This window comes from Indicator indicator, chromosome 27, assembly GCF_027791375.1.
Source record: "Indicator indicator isolate 239-I01 chromosome 27, UM_Iind_1.1, whole genome shotgun sequence".
Lineage (NCBI taxonomy): Eukaryota > Metazoa > Chordata > Aves > Piciformes > Indicatoridae > Indicator > Indicator indicator.
Window position 1 is genome coordinate 11,163,436 of NC_072036.1, and position 13,518 is coordinate 11,176,953.

The window sequence follows — 13,518 nt, forward strand, 5'->3', positions numbered from 1 at the left end:
CTTTTTTGGGTACCTTCTCCATGTTCAGCAGAGGTTTTCCAGAAGAGTCTCAGCTTGATGCATCTCTTTTCGTGTGCACAATTTCACTTGGGTTGCTTTTAGTTCACTTTTTTTTTTTTTTTTTTTTCCCCCCTAGAGGCACCTGTCTCCTGCCACATGCCCATCAAGACTAATTGCACCATCTGGAAGACTTTTGTGTAGCTGTTACTCGTGTAGAATATCTCTAGGGAGCTTAATTCAGAATGTGAATGTGACCCCTGAAGCCATGTCAAGTAGCTGCAATAGTTAGTATGATCACCACAGGCTTTATTTGTTTCAAGTCTGATGTAGTTTGCTTTAGTGTGGATGTGTTACATGGCAGGAGCACAACATCAGTCATGTTTTGAATGGAGTTAGCCTTTGACTACTGGTTTGGTAATTCATAGAAAATCCTATCTGCAGTTACATCCAGACCCTATGTAACATGTAGCCTGTATGATTAGGTGTAGAAATGACAGACATGATGCTCCTTATTATTACACTAGTTGATTATTTTATGTCCTGTTCTTCCCCTCCCTCCCCCCCAGCTACACTTCTCATTAATAGTTTTCTGCTAAGAATCCAAGGCTTTTGTTGCTAGAGGTGTTGCAAGCTCCTTGAAGAGCTCTGAACACTCAGCTTGGTCATTTTGAGTATTTTCAGTACAGGTAATTGTTGTCCTGTACAGGTATTGAGTGTTTTGAGTATTGAGTACAGGTAATTGTTGTCATCTTCTGTTCCTTGCTTAGCCTGAGTCAGGTGGAAGTATTGTAGAGTTTCACTTCTAGTGGTGTCTATCTAGGCTTATTTAATGGCCAGTGCTTTATAACCCTGTGGTGAACACCTCTCTTCTCTACTCCTGAAATATTCTTCCCCTGGGCAAGCTGTATAAAAAACCAAGGTGTTCAGATTGTTAAAAGTATTGCCATAATTTGCCATATTTTGGGTTGGTTTTTGCTTTTTTTTTTAACAGAGGTATGGGATCTTGGATTTAGTAAGACACTGATTTTACCAGCATGCATATTTGGGGGAGGGGGGGAAAACGCAATTTCTTCCTGAAACTACTTTACTTTTAAAGTTACGGAGTTATAAATAGTGTTGAGGGAAGCAATTGGTAGATATATTTGTATTTAGTTGCATCACGTGTAATTTGTGTGGTTGTGAGTAGTGTGGTAAGCTGAAGTTCAAGGCAGAGGAGTGTTTAAAGCACCACAATCAATGATGTGTTCTGTGTACACACTCCATGTATTTTGTGTTTATTTCCCTGGGCAGTGTAATGCTCATTGTGGGCCTGACTTTGGGCATCCCTAGGGTTTGAAGTGTTTGACTGTCTTCACTGCATTCTGTTCACTGTATCACAGAATCACAGAATGTTAGGGGTTGGAAGGGACCTCCAGAAATCATTGAGTCCAACCCCCTACCAAAGCAGGATCACCCAGGGCAGGTCACACTAGAACACAGCCAGGCAAGTTTTGAATGTCTCCAGAGAAGGAGACTCCACAGCACATCTGGGCAGCCTGCTCCAGGGCTCAGTCACCCTCACAGTGAAAAAGTTTTTCCCTGTGTTCCCCTGGAACCTCCTCTGCTCCAGGTTGTACCCAGTGCCCCTTGTCCTGTCACTGGACATCACTGAGCAGAGCCTGGCTCCATCCTTCCCACACTGCCCTTCACATCTCTATAAACATGAGTGGGGTCTCCTCTCTCCAGAGCCCCAGCTCCCTCAGCCTTTCCTCATAAGGGAGGTTTTCCACTGCCTTCAACATTATAAAGTGAAGGCAAGCAGCTGCCTCCTCCTTAAAATCCCTCTCTGCATGCACCTGGTAAACAATTACGGTGCCCATGGCAGGACCACAGTGTGTGCTCCTGGGCAGAGATCAGAGCTGTGCACAGTTACAGAATTTGGTTGCACCTTTCCTCCTTTCCTTTTCTTCTCTTGAAGGACAAAGTTTATTTTGGCTTTTTTTGTACTTCAAACAACAAACTGAAAGCTCTTCTGTTCCTGTTACAGTAAGTCCCATTAAATTATTCTGAAATACTCCTTTCATGGCATGACATGAAATGCAGAACATATGCTGCTTCTTGGAAATAAACAAGAAAAATCCTGAAGGTTTGCTTTTCTCTGCAGCAGTATGTCAGCGTCAGGTAACGGATGACAAAAGATCATGGTTAGTAACTGCAGCTGATTTCCATGCAGATGTGAATATTAAAGGCTTGATGAAACGACGGCAGTCTTTTCTTTCCACTTTGGTATGACCAGTGAAAATGGGTTGTTAAAACATGCTGCTCTTTTTTGTCCCTTCCTTTCTGCAGGGGTTTTGTGTATGACAGTCGGAATAATCTGCAGATGCGAGGCTTGGTCGTCCTGCTCATTTCCAAAGCTGCTGGACCCAGCACAGCAGAACTCTCCTTCCAGCACAACATGGTCAGTGGAATTTATTCCAGGTATGTAGTAACTTTCTTTAGCAAGATCATAGAGTCATAGGACAAGGGGCAATGGCTTCAAAACAGAGAAGAGTAGATTCAGATTGGATGTTAGGAACAAGTTCTGCACCATGAGGGTAGTGTAACACTGGAACAGGCTGCCCAGGGAGGTGGTTGGGGCCACATTCCTGAAGATATTCAAAGTGAAGCTTGACAGGGCTCTGGGCAACCTCATCTAGTGAAGGATCTGCTTACTGCAGAGGGGGCTGGACAAATGACCTTCAGAGGTCCCTTCCAACCCAGACCATTCCATGATTCTATGAAATTCTATGAACTGTTTTGGTTGGAAAAGGCCTCTGAGGTCATCTAGTCCAACCATCAAAGATACACCAAGCTATGCTTGATGGGCAGCTTCATGGTGATATCAAAGTATCTTAAGTGACCTGCTCAACTGTTGAGGAAAATCAGTACTTCCCTCATCGTAAAACTTTGGTTCCCAGGATTGTTATCAGCTTTCCACAGTGAAAATAATTTCCCATGCTTTGTATAACTCTATAATACTGATGGCTGTATCTTTAGTGTGGCTTTTGGGCACAACCAAATTAAAACCATTTGGATCAAGACAGTTACTTGGAAGTTTATGTTAAGGAGTACTGAGAGTCGAAAAAAAAGTGAAGAAACTAGCAAATATGTTTTAACAGAATATAATTTTGAATTATTGAGGTGTTACTTGGGTACTTCCTAGAAATGTCAGAGTCTTGTGCAATGCCTGGAATACAGCTGGTTTCACTGAGCACATAAAGTTTTGTTATAGCCCTTTTGAAGGATATTTTCTCATACAACAGCAGTGTAGAATAAAGCTTTTACCTTCCACATGTCACAGCAGAATTACTGAGCCTACCATTAAGATTCCTCAGGCTCTCACTGAGTTAATTCAGCTTCATTAAGTTCCTAAATATATTTTCAAGTATTTAAACTAAATTCCTTAATTCTAGTGACAACAATAATCCAATATATGGCTGCTCCTCTTTCTGTGTTTGACAGCTAACTGTTCTGCTGAAGTAGCAAAGGGAGATCTGGTTGAAAAATGGTAGAGTGAGTTTTTGAAATCCTTTTGATAAATTGTGAGTGTTGCTTGGTGGGAAGAACGGACTGCTGTATTTTTGGTTAATTGTGTTTCTGACAACTGTGATGTATTGAATGGAGATGCATGAGCTCAGTGACAGGTTTGTATCCTGCTTTGCTTTGGAAGTGCAGAGATACCATTGTGAAATTGGGAAGACCAAACAAATAAAGATGTTAAAATATATAAAGTAGCTTAAAATAGTAGAGAAGGAAAAATATGTATGAGTGGGTGCAGACAAAAATAACAGTAAGAGAACAGGCAAGGCTATCCTCTTTCCCAAAAAAAGGGTTGTCAATCCCAGGGCAGTGGTGTAGTCCCCATCTCCAGAGGGATTTCAAAGCCATGCAGATGTGGTACTGAGGGACATGATTTAGTGATGGACTTGGCAGTGCTGGGTTAAAAGTTGGGCTTGAAGATCTTAAAGGTCTCTCCCAACCTAATGATTCTATAAAAAAGCCTTCTTGTGGAGGGCTGTGTTGTCCCTTTAGCTGTTTAATTCCATTCCTGTTTTGTTTTGTCCCTAAGGTCTCCCTAGGGTTGTACAATGTTTGTATTTCTCTTGCAAATGACCCTGTGTGAAAGAATAATTCTAGACAGTTAATTATGGCACAGGAGGTACTTTAGTTTGGTTTGTAAATGATGTTAAAAGTTTACCTTGAGCATGCCTCAGAAAAGGAGAGCAAAAAGCATTATTTTTTTTTTGATAACTAAGTTCTTGAGTATGATAGGTCTGACCATGGAGGTAAGGTTTGAGGGTTTAAAGGTGCTGTTGGGAAGGTGACTAGTGGATGTATTCATTAAGGAGCAAATAAGACCTTGAATTAATAATGAGCCATTTGGTGTCAATGGACATCCCTGGAACTCTGCCAGTTCAACCATCTGAAAATCTAGCCCAATAATCTTAAATTTGAGCTAGTCAATAGCCATTATAATATCTAGTTCAGAGTTACAAAGGTACTCTGAAAATGAAGCAGTTTTGGATAGGCCCACACAGGTTCACTTAAGGCTCATTACTGTCTGCAGAAGTGAGAACTGTGGAGTTGTCCATTTAAATGGGTTTTTAATGACACTTTTAAGTCTCTGGCAAGGTGTAGATAAGAGCCAGTTGGTGCAGCTAGGAAAATGCTCATGGATTCATCCAGTCAATGGACCACTAGGTGTGGCTCAGAGGAGTAGAGTCCCTCCCACTCTAAGGGAAGGTCAAGTTCAGGACCACCTGAGGAGCCTCAACATATATACATTTATGGAACCTGATGAGATGCGTCCTGTAGTTGTGAAGGAATTGGCTGATGGAATTGCAAGGTCACTCTCCATAATATTCAGAAGTCGTGGCAGACAGGTGAAGTCCCTGGAGACGAAGGGAAACATTGCACCCATCTATATAAAGGATTAAAAAGAGGACCCTGGAAACTATTGACCTGTCAGCCTCAGTGCTAGGGCAGATCATGGAACAGATCCTCCTGGAAGCTATGCTGGAACACGTGGAGTACAGGGAAGGTGATTTGAGACAGCCAGCATGGTTTCACTCAGGGCAAGTCCTGCCTGACCAGCCTAATGGCTTTCTAGGTGAGGCTCCATCCCTGGAGCTAGTTAAAGTCAGGCTGGACAAGGCTCTGAGCAACCTGATCTCTAGTGGAGGATGTCCCTGCTGACTGCAGGGGAGTTCCAACCCAAACCATTTTATGGTTGTTTCACTTTGTGCCATTAGCTGGTTCTTGCCCTCCACTGAAGTCACTGTGGGCTTTGCCTTTGGGCTCCTTTATTTTAGGAGACTTTTCCAAATACACCCTTAAGTGTGAGTCTAATTTCTGATTTGGATTTCTCCAGTGTATAAAGCTAAGAGAACAGGCAGCTTGTAAAACTGTGATCTTCAAGGGCTTTTGTGACTGTTTTATGTGTTACAGACAGTGTTTTACAAACTGCTTTCTCCTGAATAAGAACAAAAGGACATCGGTTTCCATTAGTGCATTTGGATCTGCTATCTGGGTCACAACTGATATGTGGTGTGTATATTAGATACACATATCAAAGGCAAAGTATTTCCCTCAGAGATAGGAAGAAATACACTTAAACTTTCCTTCATCATATATGTCTGCAGCTTTGGAAAGTATTTTTTGGAAACAGATTCTTAGAGATTTTCAGCTGAGTTGTAAACTCTGCAGCTCTTTTCGTTGCCATGCCATATAATTACTTCATCTTAATATATAATATTTTGCTGGAAATATTATTTCTGGCACTGTAATGAGCATCTTCATTGTCTGGTACTTACATGCTGTGAATGTTCTATTGTGGACTATTAGCTGGGGTATGGCTCACTTGATTTTAGGGTACTTAGTAAGTGATTAATTAATTGCATTCTTGAAATGTGAGCATGAGTTAAGTTGTTCCAGTACTTGTCAGTGATTCTAGCAGCCCAGTCTTTCTTTTCCCACTGTTTGTGTTGGATTCAGCTCCTCTGCTCTCTTTCAATACTCAGTCCCACAGTGGATAGACAGGTTACATCACCCCACTATATCTGGTACTACACTACATGTACAATCTGTGACCAGGAAGATGTGATAATTATTTAACTTAGAAAGCCACCAAAAAAAAAAAAATCACAGTGGACTCTTCCATCCTGGGACCTGGCATGTTCTGCATAACCCCCTTTCCCTGTTTTTCATTCCTGACTCACAATATAAGCAAGCAATACAATAAGTGTAATTAAACCAGAAAGACACAGGGACCTGAATTTGGAGTAGCAAAGTCTGGGGTTTTTTATCCTATTCTCTTGTACTCCAGATATGCCAATTCATGGCACAATTGACCTAAATGTATAAAAATAGATGAGCTGCCTGCTTAGCTGGCATCTGTTTGTCTCCTGTGACACAATGGAACAAAACTGATGCCTGCTACCAGAGAGCAATCTTTTCCAGAATGATAAGGATTACAATTTAGGTAGTTACAGGACCAGGGCTTATGTAGTTGTATGATGCTGCCTCTGGCCAGCGTTGCCTCCAGCTTCAGCACCTCATAATTTGCAGGAGATATGATCAGCTCATATTAAGCTGGGGGCCTAAGGGTCATTGTATGCAAGGATATCACAGTAACTGCTGGTTGCCTTATGAGCCATGCTGAAGATAAGGGGGGAAGTGTTATAAAAGCCTGCTTGGCATGCTTTGCTCTGTACAACCACCTACCTCCCAGCATGGTGCCAGCAACCTGACTTCATTCTTGTTGGTAGGGAAAAGAACCTGGTTTTACTTCCAGCTCAGCACCAGTGATCCCAAACCAGGATGAAGAAGAGAAGTAGTACCACAATCACCAGCTCTATTTCAGCTGCTGGACAGATTACCTAAAGTTGAAACTTTCTGCCAGTCTCCTAGCCTTAAGGAAACCAATTCCTTGGCTACAGAAGCATTGCAAATGTAATGATGAAGTGCAGTGTTCACTACAGAGGATGCAAGCACTGTCATGTAAGAGTTGATGTCATTGCCTGTACTCCAGCAAAGTATGCATCCTGTATTCCCTGGAAACTCCTTCCTACTCCTGTGCTGAAGAGAAAACAAAATTCACTGTTGGGTTTAGGCAGAACCTAAGTAATGATCATTTAACATGCTGCTGGTATCAGAGAACATCTTAGATGTGGCACAGGAGTATGTGACTTTGCACCTCACATTCAGACCTTGGCCCTCTTGCAGTTTCCATGCTCTCAACTGCTCTGGCAGGGGGGTTGGACCTGATGATCTCATGAGGTTCCTTCCAACCTCTGTGATACTGTGAACTGTACAGGGTATTAACTTGGGAGATTGGATTTGACTGCATCTTACCTTCTTAAGGTAAATAAATGATGCCTAACTTTATCATGGTCCCCTGTCATCTGAAGAGTAATTCTATATTTGTAAGGAGGTTGCTTGTTGTTTGTTTTTTTTTTTCCTATTGCTACTCATCTGATTTTACTGGTAATAGAAAACTGAATGGATTTACCCTGAGCTGGTGCAATGCAGAGGGAGTGGCTGTGAACCCCAGTTTGGGAGATTTCATGCTGCATTGCACCTATCCCCATCACTGTATCATCATAGAACATGTTTAAACAAAATAAAAAGCAAGAAATGAGATCTAGCAAGAGCCTTAGTGTTTGTAGGGACTCAGAATTCAAAAGGCAGCAGAGCTTTTTCTTTTGTCTGATCTAAGTATTCAGACTGGGAGTTTCAGTGCAGAATAGCTGTTGCACTTCAGATTTGCACTGGCTTATTACACACACAAGCCCTGGGTCTCAGCTGCAGATATTGCAGAGATTAGTCTTATTAATGGAACTGCTAATTGGTGTTTGACTTCTAATTATAGTAACAATAGGCCATAACAATCAATCCTCACCTTTACTGGGGCACATTAGGACTCTTTATCATCAAAATTATTTCCTTTGGGATTTACCGTTCTATTTACTGTCCTATCTTGTGGAAGGCAAAGGTACAGTATCCCAGCTTGCATGTACTTTGAAAGCTAATTAACTGATGGAGAAAATGTGTGGCCCTAAAATATTCAATACCTAAGTACATTAGGAAGTCTGATGCCTTTGACAGAATTATTTGTTTGAACATTAATGGGAAAAGCATCTCAAAATATGAGCAGTGGTGTCTTTTATGATCTTTAAGAAATGTATCATTTCCTTTCCCACTCCTTGGTAGCTTTCCCCTTCACTTTTAGTGAGAGGAAATCTAGGCAATTATTCTAAATTATTCTATTTAGTTTTTGCTTTCTGTGATAAATCCTGTGAGATTCTTCATCTCATTTACAAGATGAGTCTCAGGAGATGAAAAGCACATACAACATGATTACATATTCCTATTGATCATCTTCCACACACAACAATACAAATCAACTCCAAACACAAATCTAACAATATTACTAATTCATTGCAACCAGTACTTTTCATCATTAACTTTTTATTGTTTTCAGCATGCACAGCATGTGCAAATACAGCAGTTATGTGTGGAATGAGAAAGGGTCCTCTCCTTACACTGTGGAATAAATCAGAAGGTACTACAGGTAAAGACTCTGCAGAGATACTCACTCAAGTCTTGTTCAAAACAAGTCTGTTCAGCACTAGATTGCTGAGCAAGGTAAATTCAGTATGTACAGGAAAAAGGGTTTTGGCTTTTAGAAAGTAAGGAATTTTTAGTGTCTAGAAAGCACAGTACAGATGGCTTACCTTGGAGAAACCATGATGCTGCCTGCTCTCTGTTTGTCCAGCCCACCCTTCCCCTGGAGTTTCCTCCTCCTAGTGCTTCTGAAGTGAGTACTGGGTGGCCACAGTGTGCAGCAGAGCACACACACCAGAGCAGCACTGAGGAAACTCTGCAGTGGGTCAGGAGCAACAAAGTCCTGCCCTCACCCTAGCCACAACTTTTCAAAGAGCGACCTGTGGATGACAAGATCCAGCACAGCCTTCTTGGGGTGTGGCATCTCCATGCACCAGAGTGCTTCACCACAGCTGTTCTTTGGTGCTTTGCTTTAAATACTTCCCCTTGCAACAAATTCCTGCTTGAGAGCTTTCACTTTTTCTTAAAAAAAAAAAAAAGTAGTATTTGTGAAGAGAAATTTCCAACCATCACCTAAGTGCAATCGACTGCTGTGAAGAAAGCACACGACAGCTATGGGGTCTGCTTATGTCTCAGAACTATGATGTCAATGTGACCAATTGCTTCAGAGCAATTCTTAAGTAACTGTATCTATGTAATTTATTTGTTGTACAGCCCCAAAATATCTCCCATGTTTTCCCATCTGCTGAGGTACCAGCTGGCCTCTTCCCAGACACAGCCTATTAACTTCTCCCTTGACAAATTCTACAGCACAGCTATGCAGTTTCATTATAAATTCCTGCAATACTCAGAACATTGTAGCAACATGGAGTTGAGCATTGCAAGGCTTACAGTCCCAGTTCATTCATTTTCTTAATATGATTCAGTCAGTACTTGGATGCTGGATTTAGTTAGCAGAGTATCTGCTCACTTAGCATGAGCCAGCGGTGTGCGTTTGCAGCCCAGAAGGCCAAAGACATCCTGGGCTGCATCAGAAGTGTGGTGTGCATGTCAAGAGAGGTGATTCTGTCATTTTACTCTGCACTGGTAAGACCTCACCTGGAGCACTGCATCCAGCTCTGGAGCCCTCAGCACAGGAAGGACACGGACCAGCTGGAGCAGGTCCAGAGGAGGGCCACGAAAATGATCAGGGGGCTGGAGCAGCTCTGCACCAGGGACAGGCTGAGGGAGCTGGGGGTGTTCAGCCTGCAGAAGAGAAGGCTCCAAGGAGACCTAATAGCAGCCTGGCAGTACCTGAAGGGGGCTACAAGAAGGCTGCAGAGGGACTGTTTGCAAAGGCCTGCAGTGACAGGACCAGGGGCAGTGGCTTCAAACTAGAGAAGAGCAGGTTTAGATTGGATGTTAGGAACAAGTTCTGCACTGTGAGGGTGGTGGAACCCTGGAACAGGTTGGCCAGGGAGGGAGAATTGAGGCCCCATCCCTGGAGCTGTTCGAGGTGAGGCTGGACAAGCCTCTGAGCAATCTGATCTAGTGGAGGATGTCCCTGCTGACTGCAGGAGGGTTGTACTGGATGACCTTTGGAGGTTCCTTTCTACCATTCTATGATTCTAGACTTACGTTGCCTGGTATTAATGGTATCATTTATAATTCTGTAAGGCTTTACATTTTGAAGACCCTATTAAAGAAAGAATCCTTTTTTTCTTTCAAACAATTGCAAAACATGGTTAAGATTTGTTGGCTGATTTAATTAGGAAATTACCTAGGTGAGTTTCCTGGACTGGGGATGTGCTGCTGCTTCATGTTCTTTAGCCCCTGACTGAACACTCACTGAGCATGCAGGAAGTCGTGTTTTGGCTCCCTCAAATATTTGGAAGTAGGCAAATTCCCAGTACTCCTCTGCCTGACTTTCCTAAAAAATCCCCTTCACACTTGGGTGTAGGACACCTAGGTGAGCAATGCCTGTGTGTGTAATGTTTCCTTCCTGGTAGTGTCATCAAGCAGGAGCTGGAGTGCAGGTGTCCCACCTTTCTCTGTGGTAGTCTCCTTGAGACTGATTGACTCAGGTGAACTTTTCAAGAGTGAACTTTTGCCATCTGGCTGCAAGAGTAGTTCAGTGTGTTGTGTAAGGGCAGATTAGCTCAGCAGGAGTGGCTGAGGGTACCTTGGCCTTGTGAGCTGGGTGGCTGCCTGATCCAAGTCCAGATCTGAGTGGTGCTCTGCATGCTGCAAAAGAAGAGCTTGGACTGAAATCCAGCTCTTTGTGATCCTGTTGTCTGGTGGCGTGTCCAGTGCTCGGCTCCTCTCGCTCACGCTTTCTTGAGTTCCAAATGCTGGCTGTCACTTGCAGTTTGACACCAGCATTTTTTTTGGTTGATAAACACATCCTTGCTTGTCCTGACAGACTGCCACATTTGCCCTGTTCCAGCTTTTCACCCACATACCTGTTACAAACGCAGAGGCAGAAAAATACTTGTGTCTCTCAGTCATTTTCTACCTGGAAGTCAAGATATTAGCTGGGTAGAAAGGTCCTGTGGGTGTTTTCTCAGAGGTGGAACTCAGGCTGTTTGCAACAACTGTTTTTCCAACCTGCTGTGAAGGATGTGGGGGTTGCCTTTTGGACACTTGAAATACTTCTCAGCAGCAAATTGAAAAGCAGATGAGACAGTTGAAAGGCAGGGCTGAAAGTTCAGTATCAGCTTTTAGTTTTGTGGTTTTCGTCACTTTGTGTCACAACCTGACTGGGGTTTGCACTTAGTGTTATTAATTAAGTAATAGAGAGTTTGCATATTTAAAACAGGCTATCTGTCTTCGTGGCAGATGACAGTGAATTTCATTCTTTTTAGCATCCTGTGTTAGATAATAGTTGAGAGAATAACAGATTCCAGTGACCTTTGATCCACCATTACTGTAAAATAAAAACAGAGCTTAATTTTAGATTTTTTTTCTTCCCTCTGACCATAATGATTTTAACCTTGTGTACTAATCTGAATGGGTTTGTGGGGGCAGAGTCTTAAATGAGACACAAATGAAGGAAAAATTGCTAATGCTGCCACTGTATATCTAATGAGCACTGTGTAATAAACCATAACCTCTTCAACATTTCTGTGGAAAATGGTGTGATTATTTTGGATGGCTGGCCCTTTGTGTATGGCTCATTACCATCTGGCATAATGTGTATTGATATAGCCTGTAATTGTCAACTCTTATTTGACATGCTGCCTTTACTAAATGTGACTTGCATGGCTAGAACCCCCTCTTGGTTATATGGAAAACTGTAATTAAAGAAAAATTTGTGTGCTTAGGTAAAACACACACCCTTAGACACAGAGAATCATTTTGGAGATGGGCTCTGCTTTTCTTTTACCTCCTGTTCCTGGCAGGAATACTTGTGTGTATTCCCACCTTAGTACAGTGCCAGCTTCATGGAATGGTTTGGATTGGATGGGACCTTAAAGATTATCTACTTCCATCCCCCCTGCCATGGGCAGGGACACCTTCCACTAGACCAGGTTGCTCAAGATCTTGTCCAACCTTGCCTTGAACACTTCCAGGGAGGAGGAGCATATAGTGGCCTTCCAGTACCTGAAGGGGGCTACAAGAAAGCTAGGAAGGGACTTTTTACAGGGGCTTGTAGTGATGGGATGAGGGGCAATGGAATGAAGCTTGAGTAGGGCAGATTTAGGCTGGAGATTAGGAAGAAATTCTTGACAGTGAGGGTGGTGAGACACTGGAACAGGTTGCCCAGGGAGGTTGTGGATGCCCTCTCCCTGGAGGTGTTCAAATCCAAGTTGGATGAGGCCATGAGTGACCTGCTCTAGTGGGAAGGTGTCTGTGGCCATGACAAGGGAGTTGGAACTAGACGGTCTTTAAGGTCCCTTCCAACCCAAGTCATTCTGTGATTCTATGGACTTCATAACAGTGCAGGTTGTTGGGTGCTGGCCTTCCCAAAGTCATGTCAAGAACCCTCCTGTATCTGTAGCAGCAGCACAGACTTCTTACTGTGCTTGGGTATTATGGAGGTTATCATAAAAACACAGAAATCTATTGCCTGCCTGGGATGTCTGCACTAGCTTTGGTTCTTAGATTTTGAGTTTGCTAGAAAGAGAGTGTGGAAGAGCAGCGTTGCGAGATCAGAATTAGATGCAGATTATCTGCCTAACATGGATCTTGTTAGCACAAATTATATGAACAGAAAAAGAAATGAAAGCATCCAGATCCTGAGCATTTGGAAAGGCTGACACTGATGTATTTGTGTAACCTTTTCATGAAGAGCGATGCTGAAGTCAAAGAGGGGATTTTGCTTCCCTTCATTAAAAGCTTATTAAATGAAGAAATAGGACAGTCGTTGTTTTGCTTCAGTAGTTGGGGGTCAGAGGGGTGGGCCTGGTCTCCTCAGGATATTAATGCCTGCTTTCAGCTGGGGGAAATGAGCCTTGCTGCAGCTCGATGTGCTCGTCACCAGGGATCCCCATATGTCCTGGGCTCGGCGGCAGCCGGCAGTGGCAGAGCTGGCAGCAGGGAGCAGAGGGCTCTCATTGCTATTCAGAACAGGTAGCTCGGCTCAATCTGCCCAGAGCAAGGCTGTTTAATGTTGATCAGCTGTCCATCTGATAAACCCAATTGATATGGACATTTCCTCCAAGGGCTGCCCTGACAATGACAGCAGGAGCATCGGGATGTCTTGTTAGTCTTTTTCTCCAAGCTGGAAATTTTATTAACCCTTTGTTAGGACTCAAATGTGATTGCAATACTGTGGCTGTAGAGGCTGTATGAGTTCCTCCCTCAGCTCTTGGAAAAACAGCATCAGCCTTCAGGTTTGTTGTGTAGAATCGCAGGATAGAAACTTTGTGGTTGGAAAAGGCCTTTAAGCTCATTGAGTTCAGCCACAGAAAAGGGTAGCTGTTCTGTTTTCAGATTGGTTTTCTCTGCATG

The 13,518-nt window shown here is 43.0% G+C and overlaps 1 protein-coding gene across 1 annotated transcript in view; it reads left to right on the plus strand.

The window, feature by feature from the left end:
- The window catches only part of PDSS2 (decaprenyl diphosphate synthase subunit 2), a 72,035-nt gene that overhangs the window by 28,963 nt on the left and 29,554 nt on the right, over positions 1-13,518 (plus strand). Inside the window, exon 2 of the mRNA XM_054393143.1 lies at positions 2,329-2,460. Within this exon, the coding sequence (XP_054249118.1) occupies positions 2,329-2,460 (132 nt within the window). The remainder of the gene's footprint in view (positions 1-2,328; positions 2,461-13,518) is intronic.